Raw genomic sequence first — 23,440 nt, 5'->3', positions numbered from 1 at the left:
ATGGAAGAAGCAGAAACAAAAGGATGGCTCTGACAATACTACAGAGCAGCTTGTACTCTGAAGAGATTTCCATATGGCCATGTCCACTCAATATCCAGTTGTTTTATGTCTTCAGGGTAGTTCTGAGAACTACTTTGACTTTGCCTTCTTTTTAACCACCATCATGGCAAATGAAATCAGGTGTCTTTCTGCTTTTTCTTCACCCATATAAAACAAACAAAAATCTAAAGTTTGAGGTCTGACCTATTTTTTTTCCCATGGAACGAATCCATCATGAGAAAGCAGTTTGGAGAAAGATAATTTCTGCTGAAAGGCTGTTTAATTTTTCTCACATAAAAAGTAAAATCTTTGCTTGAAAATTTAGATTTCCCACTGAATTTTTCTTCATTGATCAAGCCCACTACCAAACTATAAAAGTTCTGGTCTAACAGATTGTATTGATTTATTGCCATGTAGAAGCAGGGTAAAAACTCTGAGTGTAAGTACACCTTCAAATTTCAGAACTTTGTGTGAACATTTGGGCATTACTGGATTAGGCTAAAATATTCTGAGAGGCTGGAATTTCTGTGCTGCCAGTATTCCTGAGACAAACAATATTAGGCCTTACACTGTTTATATCTTTTTCTTGCCTGCTTCAGGAGAAGTTATTCCCTGGCCAGGCCACAACCTTGCTTTGCTTTAACATTGCCTCAAATGCTAGAGTTCTTCCAAAAGTCCTTTGGCACTTACGGAAGCCTGGGCTGATACAGCCCACAGCAGGGAGACTAATTATGGCCATTAGTACACATATTCTTCTCCTTGCTGTGGCCCAGCAACTCCACTCCAGGAAAAGACCCATGCCCAACAAGTCCCAGCATACCAGCAGCAGTCTGCTGTGTCTGAGCTCACAGGGCAAGCATTATTTGAATGCCAGTTCCAGTCGAGTGGAGCTATCAGAAATCAAGGACCCCCAGCATTCAAGGAACTCAGAATGGCTTCTGAGTGGGAATCACACTGTAACTGTTAAAGAGCAAACTCAGTCATGGCTGAACTCCATGGGGACCTCTGAGGACAATGGGTGGAGGCTGTATTTCCCTCCCCTATAGCATGCAGGGTAGCACTGTCACTAGCATGGAGTTTGCAAGGTGACACCTTGAGTTCAATTGCAGTTACGCTGAGATGCAGCTCTTCTTCTCTTCACACTCATAATTTGCTGCATGCAAAGCAGAAACGACAAAAAGAAACACTGGCAGAAAGGCTGAATGGCTTCAGCTCTGCACCATCCCATGCCCTGTGCCTCTTGTGTTGTTTGGACTTCGGTGTTTGAATCAATGCTGGAGTTCTCTTTTTCTTTAATTTTAAAACTTTATTTTTGCAAGAACGAGATCGTGGATCACCAGAGGAGAGAGGAACTGGTAGAGCAAGAAATCTGTAACAGAAGAGGTAACTGATGAGTGTTTTTTAGCATTGCCATCTCTGCTCTAATGTGAATGTGATGCAAACTACTGTGAAGAGCAGGCCTGACTGTGCAGGTCCTGGCTGGGAGTCAAAGGCTCCTGGCAATGCCACATGATTGTTAGATTGTTAGAATGCCTAGAGGTACTTGGCTTACTGTCATGAACTACCCGTGGCAAAAGGCAATTGATAAGAGAAGCCTCAAAGCTGATTGTTCAGCATAATTGTACATGCTGTCCTTCCACCCATTGTTCCCATCCATAACTCCACCAATGTGGGGTGTGCTAACTGTTGTCCTTAGGCCCATTCTTTGCCCTCACTCTCACCCCCAGCAGAACAGATTGCTCCATGTCACTATCCCCAGCACAAAGCTGTACCAAGCATTGGTGGAGCTTGGCAAGATAGGTGGGAGGTCACACAAGTGGGCTGAGATTTTTGGTTCAAAGACCCAGAGGACCATACCCAAGCTGTGAGGATTTTAACTACAAGAGCTTCTCTCCCATTCCCAGTATGCAACTATCTTCTAGTTTTTCTCGGCCTGGTGCATCTTCTGATGATGTTAACCCAAACATTCTCCTCCCTTGCAGATGAACATGAAAGCAAAGAAAACCTAGGACCCAAGAGCAGGTTTGTTGATGTGGAGACTTATGCTGTGGGGTTTCCCACCAGACCTCAAGGAGCTTGAGATCTGGGTGCTTGCTGAGAAAAGAGCTGTCTTTAGGAGGGGGTTAGCTTTAGTACTGTAAGGCTACTCCACCCTTAAACTCCTTCCTCAATCAGCAGATGGAGATGGAGACAAGTAGAGGCTCTGCAGGACAGGAGTTGGTCTCTGCAATGCCTCTTGGTCCACAGCATGCTGTCTGTATCTGAGTTATTCATACAATAGGTTGATACTTGCATGTAAGCAGCAGGGACCACTGTAAATACTTTATGGTAATCAGGATATTTCCAGGACTGGACGAAATTATGCAGAAGACACTCCTCTTCCCAGAGATGCAGCCAGAGGCTGGGAGAAATGCATGTGAGTGTTTGAATGATGCCCTGAAGTCCTGAGGTGGATCAGGTGAAGATGGCGACAGAGTGGTGGAAGGCATCTTGATGTGGACCTTACATTATTTCTTTCCCTTCCAACAGCTGCCTGGAGAATCCCTATCTGTCCAATGAAAGACTTCGAACGGAAGAAACAATGACCCTAGAGTTTGTTGCTGTAATGTCAAAAAAATCCAGGTTTTCTGAAAATTCATCCAAAATCTGTGTTGCTTTTTACAAGCAACCTGGGCAATACCAGGAAATTGCTCTTCTGAAAAAAAGGTAAAAATCATACCTAAATGTATGTTGATGCCACACTTTTCAAAAGCATATAGCTCACTCCAGATTTAGGGTCCCACCCTGGCCTTCAGCTCCAGACAAAGGCACCTAAATGTAGGTATCTGTATAAACGAGTTACAGCATTAAGTCTAACCTCTGTAGGTCCTGCATCAGATCTGCCAGTTCTTCACAGAGGTCTAAAATGTTACAGAGCTTTTCAAATGTCATCAGGTGACTTGCATGAGAGAAAATGGAGTGAGTCGAGACCTCAGTTCTGGTACAGTTGCAGCGCTCAACAGGAATATCTCTAGATGTATTTCCCATTCTTTTTAGAAAACTAGGACCAGGGTTGTTCACATCAAGATGTCTTACCAATTATTTTTATTTCTTTCCTGTCTGACAAACCTTCAAGCTCAGGTCAGATTATCAAGTTTTTGTCTGTCATTACGAAGGCCAGAAGCATTTTGTTGAACTTTGCATTTTGAATGTGAATGTTGGTTGCTCATTCTTGCTGTGTGAACTGACTTGTACAGCTAAAGGCCATCTGGGATTGAACCTGAAGGAAGCTTCTTATGGCATAGTAACTAATTCATCTTCTTCTTTATTCTGTTCTAGAAAAAACCTGATTGTGGGCCAAGCAATAATCCCCATTTCTGACCTACAGAAAGGACCAATTTTTTATAAATATGCTATCCTTAACCAAGTGCACTCAATTGACCATGAGATGAGATTATGTGATTTAGAGCATATATATGAAATGGACTCCAATAATATTGAGAGTCAATTACATCGAGTCATTAACATTCCCAAGGAAGAGATCAAAGCAGATGGTAAGTGTTATACTTTCTTCAAAGGCAGGACTGTAAGAGTGAAATATGACCAACAAATCCTTGCAGGCAGCAGGTGAACTTGAACGCTCCCTTGTTTTGCTTTGCAGTAGGGCAGCCCCTGCTTCCTACAATGGAAACATTGTTATTGTGGGGATTTTTGATACATAGGCTTATAGGCTATTTATTTAACACAAACTGATTCTTTATGTAACACAAACACAAACTATTCTGCAAGGAGTGCTTAAGTTATTTAGCTTTTTCCCAGAACAAATTCAGGCTTTTCATTGTTTGGCAAACAAGAGTGTGTAACAAAGCCTTGAATACCTTTGCATTTACCATCAGGCCTTCAGTTGCCGTTCCAGAAGGGTGCAGGTGAGCTGGAGGACCAGTGTGAGATCTGATGTTTTGAATATGCCAGGATAACTGAAAAAGTAGGCACGTATTGTTAGGGCAATAGAATCAACCACGGGCTGTGCACACCAGACTCTAGATCTAAAGTACAGGTGAGATATCTAGGGCTGAATAAGCACGGTGAGTTCTGTGCATCAGTGGCTCAGTTATGGCTCAGCTGGGCTTGGCATTCATATAAAGCAATTGGTATCATTAGCTCAGAGTCAGTTTAAGACTAACCCTTTATAGGTTTGAAGGTTCATTCACAAACCTTGATTTCCTCCCCAGGAACATGGACCATTTTTGAAAACATGAAGTGCTATTTTCATGAGGAGAAAAAAAGTTGCTTCAAATACTTGTCTTCCTTCAAACTTTGGTCTTCAAATACATTGCCTCAGAAGTCAGTCAACTTCAGTATTATAGAATACCTTGCAGATGAATTTCTCTGGCCCATCAGGCTCCAGAATAACTTTAAGACTATAGAAAGAAAACTGAAGATCTACACAGAGACCTTCAAAATTTATGTTGGGGATGCTGTGAAAGGCAAACCGTATTTTCCAACTGATCTTACTGAGCAAGTGGTAAGTATACACCAAGCCAAAGTAGCAAGTAGTTCTCAGGTAGACAGACTCATGAAGAGAAATTTCTGCAGCTACCTCTAATTCCATGTAGGATTCTGAACCACAGCCAGAGAACATCAAAAGGCTGGACCTTATTTTCATTGCTTTTTCCAATTTTGGGGTTGGACCCAAAGCCTGGTGAGGTCAAAGGAGATCTTCTATTGGAATCAGACCCAAATGGTGTCATTTGTAGAACTAGCTTTGAGGCTGATCCATGGAAAGACTACCCTGTTTTTGAGAATCCTGCATGGAAAAAAAAAATTTTACATGTAGTTATGTTCTGACTTCAATATCTGATTTTAAAGTCTAAAATTAGAGTCCAATTTGACTTTTTTCTCAGGGGTATGAACCAAGGGTAGGATGCATTTTAAGGATGCAGACACCTAAAATGAAATTGGCATACTAAAAAATAACTGGGTGCATACATGATGAATTTCTTAGCTCCTGTTGTAGGTGCTGAAAAGTAGTCAATAGAGTCATTGAAGGACTGGAGAGAGAGTCAACCATTCAGTAGGCACTGATGTTCAGTCAGAGGAATGGCCTACCAGTCCTTATCAACTACAATGATGGATCCTGTCTGGGCTGAAACTGCTTCTTTCAGGGTTTTACTTTCCTGGGATGAGAACCACTTTCAGTGTGAACAGGTCCATCTGAGCAAGCTCCCCCTCCCCAGTTCCCTTGATTACCAGCAGAGACTGATCTGAAAGGGACAAAGGGGAGGCTGTTTGTCTTATCCTAAGGTGGACAGGTGGGATTTTTCCCTGGGCACATCCATCTCTTGCCATGGATTGAGTGGGAATCCTGGAAGAAAGTTCGAAGTCAATATTCTCATTGTTCATGGAAGTGAATCCCTTCCCTGCAAATACAATAAAAAGCCAAAATCTCCATGGCTAACAGAGACCACTGATGTCTCCTCCCATCCCAGCATGGCTTCTAGCTGAGATGGTACTAGGTCTGGATGGGATGGAGTTAACTTTCTTCATAGCATATGGTGCCGTGCCTTGCATTTGTGGCTAAAAGCTGGAAGAGTGTTGATAACATGAATGTTTTGGCTACTGCTGAACAGTGCTTGTACAGCGTCTAGGCTTCCTCATTCTGCCCACTCCCCACAGTAAGTATGCTGGTGGTGGAGAAGAGGCTGGGAGGGGACATAAGCAAGACAGCTGACCCAAACTGACCAAAGGGGTATTCCATATCATATGATGTTGTCCTCAGCAACAATAGGTGAGACTGATGAGGAAGCAGGGATGTTCATAGTTATAGCTTTTGTCTTTCCAAGCAACTGTTACGCATGCTGAGACCCTGCCACCCAGGAAGGAGCTAGAAATCTTCATGCCAATGAGAAGTAGCATATTATTTTTTCTTTTTGCTTTGCTTACGTGCACAGCTTTTGCTTTCCCTATTTAACTGTCATCCTCTGTTCATGACTTTTTTCACCTCCCTTGTGTTTTCACCCTGGCCCACAAGAAGAGATTTGGTGAGAAGCCTGGTGGGTGTTAGGCTGTTGGCCAGGCAAAACCCACTAGTGCTGTTCATGAGCTGAGGTGCCACATCCACCTGGCATAGTCTGGGGCTTGCCTCAGAGGGAGTTAGCAGGGTATATCCAGAAGAGAACTAGGTGCCTACGTTACAGTCAACTAGGTGCTGATGTTGTCTTACACTGTGGATGTATCCTAAGAGGTCACACACAGTGGAAAGTTTGAAATACACCTGGACTACTCAGGATGTAGAACAATGCCTTGCAAGTCACCCACAGGGAAATCTTAGTGAGAGGAGTTGAGTGACAGGTGCTGCATCTGTGTTTAGGTGAAAGTGTTTATCTGCCCTTTGGGTTTCTCAGTCATGGAGTTATGTTATACTCCTATACTAAGCTAGACCTCTGAACGAATCTCCATTATTCCTTTTTATTCCCTTTGATTTGCCAGCTCAGCTGGGAGACTGAAAATCTGTTTGCCTATACTTCATCTGTGGTAGGAGCATCCTAGAACAGGTGGCTAGTATGGTCCTGGTGCCGGAGTGGATTCAGCACACAAGATCTGCTTGGTCAACTTCTGACAGCCAGGAGAACATTCTCCTTGGGCAGTAGGACACTATGGAAGCTGAGAAATTTCTTAGCTGTTGCAAAGGCAGGAACCTGTCTTTAATTAAGTGGTCTAACTGCAAGGCTTTTGCCTCCAGATAATGTTTCTTAGCAACTTCCATCTTCCATCCTCCTTCCTGAACCCTTCCTAGCTCTTCAAGTAAAATTGTCTTGTCAGTCTTGGTGAAACTCTCCTTATTCTCATTTTCCAGTTGCATGGTAACATGATAAAGTTCATGGACAAGATCCTTGAATTGCTGGAGACAGAGGAGCATAAAGATGATGGGCTGCTTTTTGCCTTACACACTTCATTTCATTATAAAATCCCACTAAGCAAAGAAGTAATCATCAAGATTGAAAAACTCTTCCAGGACATCGGCCCGTTTCAAGGCAAATTCAAGTACCTGAAAGGAAAGAGGTAATTAAAAGTGCCATCCTACTTTCTTGAGTTACAGATCCTTCTGTAGCCATTCAGTTGATTGGTCTATTTCCTCTATGAAGAAATTATGTGAAGACAGAAGTAGAATGTCATTCCCCAACACTTTCCCCTTCACTTCAGTGCTTCCTAGCTGTATTTCTGCCACTGGTTGCCAAAACCTGTGAAGCCTGTCCCCTCTGCCAGGTCTCCAATGGAAGGAGAGCTGCAGGTCCTGTATTTGGCAGGCAATCTCTTTGGTTTGAGATTCAGACCCTTACATTCATGCACATCTGTAGGTGTCTGGGCTTTTGTTATAAACTTCGGAGATACAAGACTCAGGTGGGCATCTGTGTTGCTTTAGGTGCCATTAGCTATCTCATCAAGGCACCTGCTTGGCAATTGGAAAGGATTTTTATCTCCCAGAAGTTCTGGTTCATATCTGAAAACCCTGCAGGTCTACCTTAGCTGTCCCAGACACCTCAAAGAGAATTAACACTTCTACATAGACAGTTGAATTGAGCCTTACAAAAATGGAGATATTAGACCAAAGATTACTATATTCTGTCATGCCGTTTTGATATAACCTATAGAATTTGAGTTCTTTTGATTTTCCTTTGCTACATACAACTTACGGAGGGAGATTGTTACGGGAAAGCTGGGTGGGATTCATTTGTTGTACATGAATGTCTGCTGATAAGGCTTCTAGAAGCAAGCTCTTGCTCTTTTTCACACATCTTCATGCAACTACATGTTGGCAAGATGAATGCCATTGGGTCAAGGGGAAAGGTTCTTAGGAAACATCGTAAGAAGTGTTTATGGGAGCTCTGACCACTGACGGAGATTTTTGGTGATTTTCTTTTCAGCAAATACGTTTCATCTGTGAAGGGAATTTGCTTAAGTAATAAAAATGACACCTTGTGGATTTGGCTGATTCCATTGTTATATGCAATCACAGAGAAGACAGAGGATACCTTTTTTTCACAAACCATTCCCTTACAACATTTGTTGCAGCTGAGAAATGATGAAGAGAAGCAGAGGTAGGTTTGAAAGGGAGAGACCATCAAGGCTGGATCAGGGAAATAAGCTGTTCTACAATTGAAGTATTTTTGCATTGCTTTTGCTTGTGTGCTTCTAACCACCAGAAACTTTGTGTTTCTTCCCTGGAATACAAGCCTTTGACTTTCTCACACATCCTACTCCTGTCCTGGGCTCTTGACTAGATGAGGAGGGTGTTTGAAGGTGAATGGAGGAAGGGGAAGACTAAGCTGAGGACTGTGCAGTCTCATTCAGACAGCTTGTTGTGAGTGGCTTTAGGGAGAGAACTATCCCCTGATCCTCATTTAGGTGTTGTTTCACAGGGAGAAAGGTGGATTGACCCCAAAATATCCTATCTGCAGGCAAACTGTACAGGGAGCAAAGGCATATATGTGCACTCACACAAGTTTCAAACACAGACTTCCTTCTTTAAAAGCCTCAAAAAAAAAAAATAGTCTTACTGTGTAAATTCACTTGCTATAAAATCCCAGATATCCCATTCAGCATCCAGCAACCTATTCTTTAAGCCCAGTGCCATGTTTGCCAGCTGCAGGAAAACATAAGACAGCACAAAGTGCTTCCTGATACTCCAAAATTCATCTGCTGCTGATGGTCCATTTTCATAGGAAAGTCATGGCGATGATAGAGATTCACAAGTCATTCATTGAAAACTGCTTTCCTCTGGCAAAGACAGTCTTGGAGATGTTGGCACTGGAGAAATTCACCAAGGACTCCCTGCTCCAAATCAAGGTTCCACCTCAGCTCTTCCTGGATACTGTGTACCAACGCATTGTTAACATCGTGTCTAAACCATCCCAAGTGCATGTAAGGCAATCAGACAACATACACAGTAATAGATCGATTTCTTGTTACTGTTTCTTTCCTAGGCTATGGAAAGTTGTGCAATTTTTTACAGGTGAGCCAGAAAGCCTCCTTGGCTCCTGAAGAAGTTTTCAACAAATCCAAAAGGGTTGAATCATAGGACCCTGGAATAAGAGCTCAATACAATACCCATGTTTTGAGAGAAGTGGCAACAGAGAAATGGCAAGGGGATCTCACTGGTTTTTGGCCTCATTGGAAAAATGGCTAGCAAATGCTGTATTGAGTGAATTTTAATTAGAAACTTTAAGCCATTTTTATATCCTGTCCCCAAAAGCAGCACGCAAAATGAACTCTGTGGAGATCAAGCCATTGAAACTTTGTTTAAAGCTGGAAAGGATGAAAGAAGGAAGTTAAAGATCTAACTTGCATTTTGAGGGGAGTGATTATTTTAAAATCAAAATTTAGTTTGTTTGTGGGATCCTACTTCCTGCCATTCTCACTTATGTTTTGATTAGGCTGTTGTAACATCCTCTGAGGCCCTGGAGAGGAATTCCACTTAAAATCTACTTTTTTATGCTTATTATAGGATTTACGCCCAACACGCTCTAATTTGCACTGGAAAAAATCTGATCTAAGCACTCCCACACCATCGTCCAAACTTCAAAGATCTTGGAGACATGTGGCTTCTGTGGGATCTAAAGCAATTGTTTTAATAGCAGCTAGATCTGCCTTTCCATCTGGAAGTACTGGGCTTTTGGGCAGGAAAAAAATTCTCATAAGGTCCCACACTTACCAGTTTTCATAGGATACCACCTCAGCTATAGGAATAGAGGTGTTTTCACAGTTGTTTTCAGTGTATGTTTTTACCTTCTATTCAGGAAAAGGATTTGAATGGAGTTGTGGACAACATTGCTGAAAGGATGGCATTCTGGTTCAAGGACTTGTAAGTGCTAACCTTTTAAGAGGAGAAATACTGGGACAGGTCTGTAGAGGAGGTGAGAAGGAATGGCTATACTTGCCGTTGAGCAGAACAAGGGAGGTTGTAGTAATTTTCTTCGTTAGTTGTATGTCACAATCTTTTAAACCCCTCTGGGGCTGAGGAGTATATGGGAAGGAGTTTCACCGGGGAACTTGTCCTGTCAAACAGTCTACCTCCACCTCACCTTGTGGGATTCAGCTCCAAATTCAGACACATAAGTGGCTGTGTTGGCAGAGACTGCGTAGCATTGTCCAGCAAATAGACAGTTAACCTTAAGTTTGTGTTGACTGTTATTCAAATGCTATTAGAATTAGGCAAGGAGTGTACTGTGCTTTCCTCTGTCCACAGGTGCCTGCCACAGGGTTCCAAGCAGCTGATGAAGCCCACACATGAGGAGGATATCTTGCCATGTCTGAATTCAACTTACGCGTTGCTTTTATTTTCCTTAAAGCACAGTTATGCAATGCCTATTAGCTTGATAATGTCACTGCTACGGATACTTGACATGTTTGCTGAAAAATCAGATGTGTTGCAAGAAAATCAGGTAAAACCAACACCCATAGCTTTCATGAAGACACATACCCATGTCTTTTCATGAGAAGGGCCAGGATTTCAGGTTTGCTTCATTCAGGCATGCCCAACTCTTGGAGTGACAGCAGAGTATGTAGCTACCTTTCTCAGTTACTTATTCTAACACTGTCGGAATTTGTGCTGGCGCAAATGAGGAGGGTGTGCATGAACAGAGATGTGCAAAGAAAGATGGTAGTATCTCAAAGTCTGCCAGCCATTTTTTTTCTTGGAGACCCTTGATAGTTATGGGAAGAAATTCATTTTCACTCTGTACGCAGTAGTTAAGAATCAAAAGCTAGAGTGAAAATCTGGCTCTCCTTGCCAATTCTCTCTCTTTTTTTTTTTTTCTTCTATTTATTTTATTTTCCAAGGAATTTCAGCAGTTTATCTCAGAAAGGTTCAATGAGTATGCAGGTTACATCAAGGAGTGGCTGGGAAAATCCTTGTTCAGACCACTCATGGGAAATAAACAGCTCCTGGAAACTGTCAATGTGAGTAGCAAGAACCCACAGAAGGGATAATCACCCACCCTGAAAGGTCTATCTATACCCTGAGGCCCAGGTGACCAGCTTTGCTTTTTTTGCCACAGGTGTGCCATGAGCTGTTCTCATTTAAGATCCTCTGTGTGGAATGGACTCAGAAATGGCAAAGCCTGATATACAGCATGGTAGAAAGTTGGCTGGAGAAAGTAAGTTATGGTTACTTAACTCCAATCAGGAAGGGGTGATGCTCAGACTTCTCCTGATCCCAGGATGCTCTGTTTTGTCCCAGTCAGTGTTTGGATGATGAGGGCTGAAGCAGTCAGCTCCTTGCTAGTGTAGAAGCCTCCTGCACTGTGAGAACCCAATGATATTTGGCAAGGCCCCAGAAAAAAAATGCAGCTTAAGTATTTCCTTCTTGCAGGTAGATAACAGAAAACGTCTGGACCTCTACTTGGAATTCATGAAGAAGGACAAGTGTTGGAATACAAATCTGGAGAGCTGCTTTACAGATTGTGTCATTCAAAATATTAAACACTTTATGAAAAGTGAGGTATGGAGTTTCCCTCTAAATAGCAACATCCCTTCTTGCACAGCTGGGAGTCTCTACCTACTGTCACACCGAGCTGACCTACCTTGCTAGCTGTAATCATTTGGCCTGCGGTGGGTTAATGGAGTGGGAGAGGAATTTTCTGTAAAGGTACAGGTTCTGCAAAGCTTATTTACAACTAAGAGGATAAATTTCTTGTCCTTACAGGAGCCCATCTTAGGAAAACTGGCTTCCGAAGTCCTCAAGAGAGACAGGTCAACTGCTAGGAAAGTGCTTTCTGCTGTTGCTGAGAAAATATTCTCAGACAAGATGAGCATGCTGGAAAATGTAAGCTTTGTTGACACCAGAGAAGCAGTTCTCACAGAGACGCTCAGCTCTCCTGTGACCTGTGATGTCCTCTATGCTGTCAGTGAGTTTCCCTCAGAATGGCTTTTTTAAAATTCTTGTTTTAGAAGTGAGCTTTGGTGGGCTCTGAGAGCCAAGCAACATCTGATGCATGTTTCACTAAAATCCCACACCAAACAAAAGTTCAACCATGGACCTGGGTGTAGTTTCTGATCAAGTTCTTTCTTTTGCTAGAAAGGAATATGAGGCTTCAGTAGCTCTGTTCAGAGATCTGCCAAGTTTATTGGCAATGCAAAATGGAAGAGGCAAAATAATCACATATCCTGGAAAAATTATGTTTCATTTCAGAAACTAAGAAGAATCTCAGTTTCTTTTTGCAGTTGAAATGGTGTTTTGTTGCACATTCATGGGAGGTGTTTCATTTTCTAAATAAAAATATGGGTATTAAAATAAATTACTCTCTGACAATGAAAAAAAGTAACAGAAATGTTAATTTTGAAACACCCCAGAGGTTTGTCTCAGACATGAAGGAGGTTTATAACCAAATCTAGGCCAGAGTCCTCAAAAGACACATTTTGTTTTCCATGTACCTGAAACAATTGAAAAACGCTATTTTACACTGACTAAGAAAAATGTAACATTTTTGCCAAATGCTGGTGTTGGCCATCTAAGTGGAAAACAACCAAATCTGTCCGGTTCGCAAAGGTGGCTATAACAGATCCCCTTGCTATTCATGCCTTGGAGGTGGGGTGCTGTGAAGCTGCTAGCTCATCTTGGGGATGTATGTTAAAAAGGAATCTAGTGGGGAAACTGCTTCTTTTGAAATCACTGCTCTATCACTAGATTTCATCTATTTTACAGAAAAATCAGAGCACAAGCTTCAAAGTCAGATCAGTGAAAAAGTAAAAATCCTGCTTTCCCAGTTTTCTGATTTCTTCTACAATCTGAAGCACCAAGTTTTCTCAGGAGACATCTCCTGCAATGTACTGTCCATCATCTTGCAGCATCAAGAGCAATTTCAGAATATACTGTGCATCTGTGGTAAGCTCACAGTTTCCAAATTTATTTCCCCAAACGGTAGTTCCATGTGGTGTGTTTTCCCATGCAATGGGGCAAATAGAAAATATATCCATTGCAAAAGTATATAAAATACAAAGAAACCAAAAAATTATCTGCAAGAGAACAAACACAAAGGCAAAAAATATGAAAGCTGAATATAGGCAAGATTTTTAGCCCTGTTAACACTATGAAGGACAGAAAGCCACACTCTTCTCTGTACAATGGATAGCAATTAAAATATTGAAGTGTTCTTATGATTTATTTAGAGAATTCTATTTGTGGTGTTAGAATCACAGAAGGTTGGGTTGGATGGGACCTTTAAAGGTCATCTAGTTCAACCCTCCTGCAATGAGCCTGGACATCTTCAACTAGATCAGGCTGCTCAGAGCCCGTCCAACCTGACCTTGAATGTTTCCCAAGACAGGGCATCTACCAGCTCTCTGGGCAACCTGTTCCAGTGGTTCACCACCCTCATTGTAAAAAATGTCTTCCTTACATCTAGACTGAATCTACTCTCTTTTAGTTTAAAACGATTACCTCTTGTCCTATCACAACAGGCCCTACTAAATAGTCTGTCCCCAAGACCCATCCAAGTATTAAAAGGCTTCTATAAAGTCTCCCTGGAGCCTTCTCTCCTCCAGACTGAACCACCCCATGTCTCTCAGCTTGTCTTCATAGGAGAGGTGCTCCAGGCCTCTAATCATTTTTGTGGGGCTACTCCATGTCTTTCCTGAGCTAAGGACTCCAGAGCTGAACACAGTACTCCAAGGTGAGGTCTCACCAGAGTGAAAAGATGGGCAGAATCACCTCCCTCAACCTGCTGGCCACACTTCTTTTGATGCAGCCCAGGTCACAGTTGACTTTCTGGGCTGAAAGCACACATTGTCTGGTCACGTCCAGCTTTTCATCCGACAGTACTCCTAAGTCCTCTGCAAAGCTGCTCTCAATCTTTTCATCCCCCAGCCTGTGTTGATACCAGGGGTTGCCCCAACCCAGGTGCAGGACCTTGCACTTGGCCTTGCTGAACCTCATGAGGTTCACATTTTGAACTCGTCCAGGTCCCTCAGGATGGCAACTCATCCCTCAGGCATGTCAACCACACCACTCAGTTTAGTTTAGTGGATTTAGTTTTTATTTTTCTGTTGTTATTTATGCTGATTACAGAATAACCTTCAAGATCAGATCACAGGCCAGTTTCAAAATAAATCAAGTAAATTTTACAAAACCTGGAAGAAATTTCTTTCAAATTCTTCTGCAATAATAATCTTTATCCGTGTGTTTTAGGCTTTGGCAGTGGTCACATCAGAACAGCTCCGGATTGATACTGCTGCTTTTAGATCCAGCGACACTGCCTTTGTGCAAACTCAAGCTTGTGTTTGTTTTTTTTTAACAGCAATGGTTATGTTTCTAGAAGCTCTTCTCTCTCTCCAAATGATTTTCTCAAAAATCCTTTATATCTGGAGGTCTGGGCATGGGTGGTTTTGTTTGTTTCTTTCCTCAGATTCCTCTGTCTCCAGCTGTATAGCAACAGTGCTGGAAGTCAGAAAGGAGGAATATGCGCAACTGGAAGAGCAGAAGCAGCAGAGACTCTCATTTCTACATCTATGCAACAGCATAGGCGATGTGATAAGAGGTACCATACCATTCTATTTGAGAGGATTGGACTGCCTATATGGTTTTTGAATGGGAACCTGTCTCCTGAAATAAAGACCTGGTAGCAAATCCTCCAGGAGATTTTACCCCTTGTTTGTTTTGGTGTTGATCTTGGATTCAGTTTTTACCCAATAACTTTGCCACAAAGACAAATACACATCTCCCCCTGCCACACACGCCCACACCCCTGCCGCTTTGGTGTTGCAGTCAGGTTCAAAATATTTCCATGCTTTGAGAGCAAGTGTCTTTCTAGCTGGAGAAATGGACTGAATTTTTCTTGTTTCCATCTTATTTAGTGGATAGAAGAGCTGTGAAGAAAAGCATCAGAAAAAGAGGATGTTTTAAGGATCAGATGTCTGTAAGCAGATTTTCTAACAATGGCAAGAAGAAAGCTCCTGAATTGCACTTCCTTTCTAAATACAGTGACATGATGAAAAAAATTCATATCTTAAAGGAAAGCAATTATTTTCAAAGACTTTGGAAGCAAAAAGCAGAAGAAATCAAAGCCAGAATCCCTGAAGAGAAAATTCTCTTGATAGAAGATGTGCAAGAAAACATTTATAAGCCAGCTGCTGCAGACTTTCAGGGTACCTATCTGGCCCTCAAAGACTTTTCCATCACCCTTGGGAATTTGCAGAGCCATTTGGAGAAGCAGTTAACAAATGAGAGTCAACTCGCAAAGGAGTTTAGAATTATGGAGATGAGTGAAGGGAAAGGGAGTGGAAAAGCTGCCTGGGTAGATGCTGCAGTTGAGAAAATTAAAACCTACCTGACCCTGTCTACAGTGGTGAGCACTGCCAAGATGATTGATGAACTGCGGAAGACACTTAAGTTTAATGGAAATTTTCAGATTCTCGACGACTTAACAAAATACGTAAGTAGGACACACATGAATATCTTATACTGAGTGCTCTTGTGGCTTCTGTGTTGGCAGGTCTGAATGGGGGACCTCTGCTTTTGTGTCTTAACTTTTAACTAAATCATGCAGGACACAGTGGATGGAATTTTTCTTCTGGGATATAGATGTCACTGTTGTAGCAGTGTCCCTTTTAGCCTGGCACCTTTATAGTGGAGTAAGTGGAGTCAGGAATGTGATTCAGCTCACCCCTAGTCAGACTCCTGCTTGTCCACAAATGAGTTCCCAGTGCCATTAAAGATGCCCAAAGGCATCTGAGGCAACTGTACAAGGTGGATGGATGCAGGCATCTGTGCATCAGCACCCAAATTCTGCATCAAGGGATCCGTATCAAGTGATTTGGAATAGACAGGGAAGTATTCTTTTCCCCAACCTCCATGGAAAGTTTCTGGCAGAACCAGGAATTAGAAACTCCAGGAGTTAAATAACATATCCCAACCAAATATTCTCCACCAACACCAGCAATTCTTCCTTTGGCTTCCACATGTTCTTTATTGCAGATTTCCAATTCTGATTGCTCCAGTCCTGTAAAAGCTAAAATGTTATATTTTCATAACCTTGTTATTATGGTAGCAATGATGGGGCACTGCAAGTGTAACTCCCAAGGAGCAGCTAGATATTCTGTAACATTTTGTACTCTGGATAGCTTTCCATGTTTTGTACAGGTTTCCCCAGAAATTTAAAATTTGAGCAGACCTTTTAAATTTTGTGGAAAGGTCCTTTTAGTGATCAGGACTTCAATGCAGATGTCAGACAAGTTTTATATCGTAACTCTGTGCCTCTGCTGCATGGACTTGTACTGAAATAACCAGACTGGGTCTATTACATAGATTGGATGAGAGCAACAGAAGTCCCTGGGGAGCTGGCCCTTTGGAAAAGACCCTGAGTAGCTGATGGAACTTTGATGTGTGGGGTGGAGGCAGAGGTTAGTTTCCCTCTTCTCTTACCAAGGGACAAACATCAGTATGTCTTGGGGTTTTTTTGCAGGAAGAGGTGGAATTTAGGAATAAGACACTTGATTGTATGACCCAGGACTTAATGAATGTGAAAAATAGTTTGAGCAACCTTCCAGAAGTGGTGCTGGATTTTTTGAGGGAACTTCTTGAATGCACAAGGAAAGGCTTTGTCTCCTTGATCAAAACCATAATAAAAGGTGAGTTATACTGGAATGTAATAGAGTCATCAGATAAGAGCCATAATAGAAATGGATCAGTTAATCCCTACTTGTCACAACAGCCAGAGGCATTGTATTAATCAACAATGTGAACTCCTCAACTATGAAGCTCCTCAACTATGCGTTTCGGATTTTGATTTTATCTTTTTTTCTTTTTTCTTTATTATTTACAGACAAAACGGAAATCCCTGCATTTGTGGAGCTGGCCTCAATTTATGCAGGTGAAAATGACATAGATATTGACAAAGTGCAGTTCTTCCGTGATGCCGTGGCTGCTTCAGCACCCATCATATTTGACCTGGGACCCACATCTGGATTTGAACATTTCTCTGCAGCCCTGTCATTCATCAGTGAAGCCACTGCAAAAGACCATAATCTGCCAAAGAAGCTGGTGAGTCTACAAATCCCTTGTTCCAAAATTACTCGCACTTGTACTAGAGGAATTAATTGCCAAAGACTGGTGCCATGCCCTGGGGGAGTCAAGACATCCAAGTGGGCTTAGCAAATATGACGTAAAATTTATGAGAAATTGTCATGGTTTAACCCCAGCCAGCAACCAAGCCCCACACAGCCGCCCGCTCACCCCCCCTCACCCAGAGGGGTGGGGAGGAGGATTGGAAAGGGATGTAAAACTCAAGGGCTGAGATAAGAACAATTTCATAGGTAAAGCAAAAGCCATGCACACAAGCAAAGCAAAGCAAGGAATTCATTCCCCACTTCCCTGGGCGGGCAGGTGCTCAGCCATCCCCAGGAGAGCAGGGCTCCGTCATGGGTAACGGTTACTCGGGAAGACAAACGCCATAATGTCAGATGTCACCCACCTTCCCCCTTCTTCCCCCAGTTTATACACTCAGCATGATGTCATATGGTATGGAATACCTCTTTGGCCAGCTTGGGTCAGCTGTCCTGGCTGTGTCCCCTCCCAATGTCCCGTGCCCCTCCAGCTCTCTGGCTGGCAGGGCCCAAGGAACTGAAAAGTCCTTGACTTAGTACAAACATCAACCAGCAACAACTAAACCCCAACATTTTTCTCACATCATAGCCAAAACATGTCACTGTACTAAGAAGAAAATTAACTCTATCCCAGCTGAAACCAGGACATAAATCTATGCTGTTTGGGACTGAAGTTCAGTAAGGACACCTTAAAAGACCTCACATGCCTCTGTGAGGGCAAATGGAGAAAACCCATTAGGTGTCATGTGCAGAATACAGTGAATCCAATGCTCTGTATTTTGGGAAAGTCTAGTCTAGCACTGTCTTGCATAATCCTCTCCACAGAAACTCTAACATCCTACTCAGGGTACCATTTAACTGACTCCCTTCCTCCAAATTGCCTAAAGACTGGCAAAGAACAGCAGCTTCACAAAATACTTATTCACTGGCTTTGGCTTTCGGAAAGCTTATCAGATAGATGCAGATTTCGGTGCAACAGCTATGTTTTGTCTCTTCAGGTGCAGCAGGCACAAAAAAAACCCCATTCTTACCAAAATCGTTCTTACAGAGCTGACAAATAGGTATTAGCTTTCATTCTGTTGTGAAGTTTTTTGTGTTGCTTTTTATTTTTTAACAGAAAGATTCTTGTGATAACAGAGAGTGGATACAGATGGTTCATGATTCTTATGGCTCTATAGAACGTTCCTCAATCTCTCAAGCCAGAGACATAAACAACAGAGGGATTTTTATCATCTCAGCACCTCAAAAATTCAAGGTAATGGTTCTCCACACTGAAGAGTGCTTTCCAGTGGGTTGTTTCTGCCTAAAGACATTAATATCCTTGAAATTAATTTCCAAGGAGTATGTCAGATAGCAAATAGATCTCTAGTAAGGTTTGAAAGAAGCACAACCTTGTGTCACATTTTCCATTAATCCTTGGTTGTTTTCAAGGCAAAACAGACTTTTTTTATCCCCAGGGAGGAAAAGAAGCAATATTTTAATGCAAAAAATAACTTATCTGCTCACTGAGAAAGTAAAAAAAGGAAAAGGAAAGATTTAAAATGAGAACAGCCAACTCCATTTTTCAAGGAAAATGGTGCTTGCAGCACTCCCTGAAAGAGTGAGCCCTGCACAACAGAAGAGGGAAGGAATGATACACATCTTAAGACATAGGAAAATTTAATGTTTGGCTGTGATATGCAAGAATGTACTACTACCATTCTTAAAGGGCCATTGCACAAGGATGGGGAATTACACAGAAAAGAGGCAGAACGAGGCTGATCCTGTTAATTGCTTTCTAGGCTACCCTTGAGGACTGTGTTTCAGTGCTATTACTGAAGGATGCCACAGAGGAAGCATCTCAGACAGATCAGAAGGCTAAAGGATACAGTCTGGCTCAGCTCATAGAGCTTCAGAACAAGCTTATGTTGGTCACCACAAAAGCTGAGCAAGGCAGAGAGGAGGCAAACCGCTTCCTGGAGGTAAGCCACAATGCAACACCAATGTGTGCTTGGAAAACAGCCCATAAGGCTTGGGGAGTTTTGCTAAAATTATTTCATGGAGACATCCTTGGCCTTCAGCTCTGACTCTTCAGGAACAGAGGTACCGATCTTGTGTGTAAGGCAAATTATAATTACAGCCTTGCAAGCTGATGGTGGACTGTGTGGAACTCTGACTTTCTGAGGTCTTGGCCTCATTCTGCATGTTAATGATGTGGGTATCTCCATCCAAGCAAGCTATCTAAGCTCCTGCTGCAGTGAATGAAGAGAAACAGGAGACTCCAGGAGTGTGATGGAGGTCACCCCAAGGTGTGCACCCACCCCAAGCCAGATGCTTCACATATAAAAAATGGCTTTTTCTTATTTCTTATACAAGCTGTTTATTCAGGTGTTTGAAGTGAGGTGTTCTCTTAAATACCTGAGGACACACTCCAACTGCTTGCTCTCTGATCAATTGTAGGCAGTGCAGTACTTCAGTCAGAGATGAAGAAACCTCACAAGGGCCAAATATCTTGAAGGTGGTGATTCAGTGGGTGGGATACAGCTCATTATAATCTTTAGGGGTGGGATTTGCTTGCTGCCTGAGACAATGGAGCTGTCCTTCCTCTATGGACCTCCTTCCCCCTGTAGGCATGTGCACGTTACTATGGAAAAGATATTTTTGAACAGTAGTAGAAGTCTTCCAGGAAAACACGCGCTTCTAGAGCATTTCCTTGGCCAACAAATATATCCTGGGAAGAAGTATAAAAATTGAGCCAAACCCTTTTTCCTTTTTTTTTTCCTTTTTTTCTTTTTTTTTCTTTTTTTTTCTTTTTTTCTTTCTTTTTTTTTTTTTTCTTTTTTTTATCAGGTTTTACTAGATCTTTGGAAGAAAATGTAATGTGAAAAGTATTCAGTAGTTGTTGAAAATACATGATAATCCATTTCCATGTTTTGTCTGTGGCATGTTATAGATCCTGGAAAAAGTTCAAATGGTTGCAAAGCTGTACCTGCATCTTCTCAGAGCTGGCAATATCCTCTTCATAGACTGGAAGGCTGACATCTACTGCAATCCCCAACACAAAGTACAAGTTTACACAGAATTTAGAATTACTGGCACCCTTGTTCAGAGCACCAGACCCGTCCTGGAGGAGCTAGATGGGCTTTGCAAAGCAATGGAGTACTGCCTGGTAGAATGGAAGAAATATCTGGAGACTCAAAGGGACACCTACTATCATCTCAACCTGTTCACTTCACCTCAGCTCTTCTATTTATGTGGCCAACTGGCCAAAGCCCATAATAGTGTGATAGAGCCACAGGTTCTTAATATGCTTTCTGTCATAAAGCGTGATATTGAAGCAGAAGATATTAGAAAAGCCCTGGAACAAGCCCTCATGACACCACTTGACTCTGTCAACACATCAGCAGGAGAAATATCTGTTACCTGGCATAACTATGTCGTTCGTTTTCCCCAGCTCATCAAAAGCCTGGCTGAATCTGGCTACGATACAGCAGTGGCAAAGGCAGCGCTGCAGAGCTGCCTTTCAAACTCTGATGTTACAGAGCAGAACCTCATGAGTTTTGCCTTTCAACAAGGTGATGACAAGGAATTGGTTGAAAATCTGAGCAAATTATATGATGAGCAGAGAGAAGCCTTTCTGCAGAAGTCAAGGAAATTTAAAAATAGGAACATAGATGTCAACAAGGAATCTTTTAACACCCTTGCAGAAGGTGAACTGATCACCTTCTTTGAGAGTTTGCAATTCATCTGTGACAAGGTGTGTCTGCTCTGGAAAGCTTACTGGGAGAAATACCCTGAACTTGTATCAGACAAATACATCAGCCTGGACGTTTTTGGAGAAACACTGAAGCAATTAGCAGCTCTTGAAACTACATGTATCAAGAGAAGTTTACCAGTAGGCCTTGAAGCCAGGAAACCTTCTCTCATCATGTGTAAAGAAGAGGAAATGTTGCTCTACATGCTCTCCGTTTACAGACACACCGAGACAGCACCTGTCCCAACATATGATGAGGTTCTGGTGTGCACACCTGACACAGAGGAGGAAGAAGTGGAGCTGATTGTTAGGAGAGCTCTTTCATCTGATTCTCAAAACCAGAAAATCTACTGCTTGCTAGGTGCTGAGAAATTAGCGTACAAAGTTTCCAAACAACTGGAGACCCACTTCTTCCGCCTGCTGCAATCTTCTACAGTCCCTGAGTACAGGTTCATTATCTTTTGCGATGCCAAAGCTCACAACTCTTACATTATCACAGCCTTCAACACCTACAAAGTTACTATCCCGTGCTACTCTAAGACAGAAATCCAGACATACTTGAGCACACATCTCAAAGTGCCTTGTGGGACAGCCCCCATGGCTCAGGCCTTCAAAGAGCCCTATCAGCAGAATGTGAAGTTCATCATTTCAGATCAAGCAGGAATGGGTAGGTGTTAGTAATCCTACTTTAAGTCATGTCTCAAACCAGGAAGCTTTGAGAGGACCATGGCATACAACTGAAAGCCCTCTACTCTCCTCACATATGCTTAGTTTTGGGTAGTGAATTTCAAGAGAGGTTTTAGGCCACCTGGAAAGACTCCAGGTGACTGGGGAATGACAATGCAGTCTAGAAAACATGAACTTTGAGGGAGCTACAGTTGTCCAATTTAAGGAGAAAAAAATAATGGTGTGAGACTCTGGGAAAGAGCAAGAAACAAGACTGTCTCCTTAGGATAAGCTAGACCATAGAGACAGGAGTCAGTTGCCTGAATAAGCCTGGATGTCTTCTGAAGGACCATAGGCTAGCCCAGCTAGCGTCCATCTGCCATTCCAGAATGGGACAAGTGTTCTGTAGGCCCTTTGCAAGTCTCAGCAAGGTGTGCCATGCTTCCTACCATTTCTGAAACCTTTCAAGACATGTCTCTTTAGACAGTGAACTTTTCTGATATTTTATAGGGCACATCTAAGGTAAGTTGGTCAGGATCCAGGCCTTCTGGCTATGTCTGTACTAGTAACCTCAATGGGGCTGCAGTGGAGGCATGAGTTTGATCTTGCAATGGGCCATACTGCTGAAATTGTGAGCATAGACTTGGAAGATGTCCTTCATGTGACTGGGATCTGGTCCCAGGTATTGTTGTAAAGAGATTGTTGAGAGATGGTTACTCAGTTTGAAGGGAGTTCAGATGTCTGGAACAAGACTGTACTGTGCACAGGAAAGGGAGAGACTGACTCCGATGGTGAATCTTGGCCATCTCTTCTGCTTCTGTTCCTTAGGGAAGTCTCACTTCGTGAACAACACCCTCCAAAAGATCCATGCCCAGCTTTGTGATTTACCAGTGGTTCACAAAACCATTAGGCTGCTGGAGTCAGAGATTGATTTCCAGTTCCTTCTGGAGGAGCTACTCTCTGTTGAGGAAATCCCAGCTGAAACTCGGCCCATTGTCTTCCATATTGATGTGTCACCAGTGGTAAGAGTCTTTGTCTTGGTGGCTGAACATGGAGTGTCCAAGATCTCATAAGCTTTTATAGAAGAGGGTATTTGTGCAGCCTCTTGTGCTGGCTTATTCTCACGTACAGTAGTAGGAACAGGTGCTTAAAATTTAAAGTGAGCAAGAGTTCTAGATACAGTTTGGAAGCTCAGGTGCCTGCATTTGCCTTGTTCCATGCCCACAGGTGCAGAAGCTGCATGATGTGGGTCCCATTTCATAAAAACAATCTTTCCTCTTACAGTGTACCAATCAGAGTGTAGGGCACTGGAGGATGGCTGAATTCAAACCAAGTGATCAGACACAGAAGCCCCCATACACAGGAAGCTCCATCTCACATCCAGTCTGGTACTTTTATTTAAACAAAAGGTAGCGGGCTTAGGGCAGAGGGTGAATCCACACAACCTATTTCTACCTCAGAAGGTCAGAGCACCAAGCATCCCATCATATTAACAGTTACAACTGTCTCAGTGTTGCTAGAATAGCAGTCCTGCACAAGAGTTGGAGCAAAGCTGTAGCCTGGCGACAGGTACTACTACCTGCTGTGGTAGTAGAATAAGTGTGTTTTGATAGATATTTCCTTCACCAATTTGCAAATGTTTCTTCCCTGGCAGGTGTCAAGAGGTCTCTACCGATTGCTTATTGAGCTGTGCATCTTAAGACACATCCAGAGTCCCAACGGCTTGGTCTGGAAGTGTAAATCCTCTCATCTTTACTTGATTGAGTACCTGGCAAAAGGGAGAGGTGTTATCAGGACAAGGGAACAAGAGGTACTGCTTTGGGAGTGGTGTGCTCAGCTCAGAGGAACAGTAAGGGAGGATGTTAACATAACTATGTCTGCAGCTGTGGTAAAACCGCTAAATCTGAAGTCACTTTTAAGACTATG

The 23,440-nt window shown here is 42.5% G+C and overlaps 1 protein-coding gene across 3 annotated transcripts in view; it reads left to right on the top strand.

Moving 5' to 3' along the window:
- LOC121083296 (E3 ubiquitin-protein ligase rnf213-alpha-like) overlaps positions 1-23,440 on the top strand; it is a 64,388-nt gene that overhangs the window by 3,898 nt on the left and 37,050 nt on the right. For 2 of the 3 annotated variants that reach the window (XM_040583536.1, XM_040583534.1), the window contains exons 6-30: positions 1,359-1,422; positions 2,022-2,061; positions 2,387-2,455; positions 2,569-2,745; positions 3,358-3,572; positions 4,251-4,543; positions 6,875-7,080; positions 7,944-8,117; positions 8,742-8,940; positions 9,816-9,880; positions 10,265-10,460; positions 10,858-10,977; positions 11,076-11,174; positions 11,390-11,518; positions 11,723-11,924; positions 12,722-12,901; positions 14,421-14,552; positions 14,869-15,446; positions 16,476-16,641; positions 16,836-17,053; positions 18,233-18,370; positions 18,897-19,076; positions 20,048-21,515; positions 22,343-22,536; positions 23,169-23,324. In XM_040583536.1, coding sequence (XP_040439470.1) covers positions 1,359-1,422; positions 2,022-2,061; positions 2,387-2,455; positions 2,569-2,745; positions 3,358-3,572; positions 4,251-4,543; positions 6,875-7,080; positions 7,944-8,117; positions 8,742-8,940; positions 9,816-9,880; positions 10,265-10,460; positions 10,858-10,977; positions 11,076-11,174; positions 11,390-11,518; positions 11,723-11,924; positions 12,722-12,901; positions 14,421-14,552; positions 14,869-15,446; positions 16,476-16,641; positions 16,836-17,053; positions 18,233-18,370; positions 18,897-19,076; positions 20,048-21,515; positions 22,343-22,536; positions 23,169-23,324 — 5,658 coding nt within the window. The remainder of the gene's footprint in view (positions 1-1,358; positions 1,423-2,021; positions 2,062-2,386; positions 2,456-2,568; positions 2,746-3,357; positions 3,573-4,250; positions 4,544-6,874; positions 7,081-7,943; positions 8,118-8,741; positions 8,941-9,815; positions 9,881-10,264; positions 10,461-10,857; positions 10,978-11,075; positions 11,175-11,389; positions 11,519-11,722; positions 11,925-12,721; positions 12,902-14,420; positions 14,553-14,868; positions 15,447-16,475; positions 16,642-16,835; positions 17,054-18,232; positions 18,371-18,896; positions 19,077-20,047; positions 21,516-22,342; positions 22,537-23,168; positions 23,325-23,440) is intronic. The other variant, XM_040583535.1, reaches the window with a different exon arrangement.

Source organism: Falco naumanni, chromosome 2, assembly GCF_017639655.2.
Source record: "Falco naumanni isolate bFalNau1 chromosome 2, bFalNau1.pat, whole genome shotgun sequence".
In the NCBI taxonomy this organism is placed as follows: domain Eukaryota; kingdom Metazoa; phylum Chordata; class Aves; order Falconiformes; family Falconidae; genus Falco; species Falco naumanni.
This window is presented reverse-complemented; position numbering and strand designations above follow the sequence as displayed.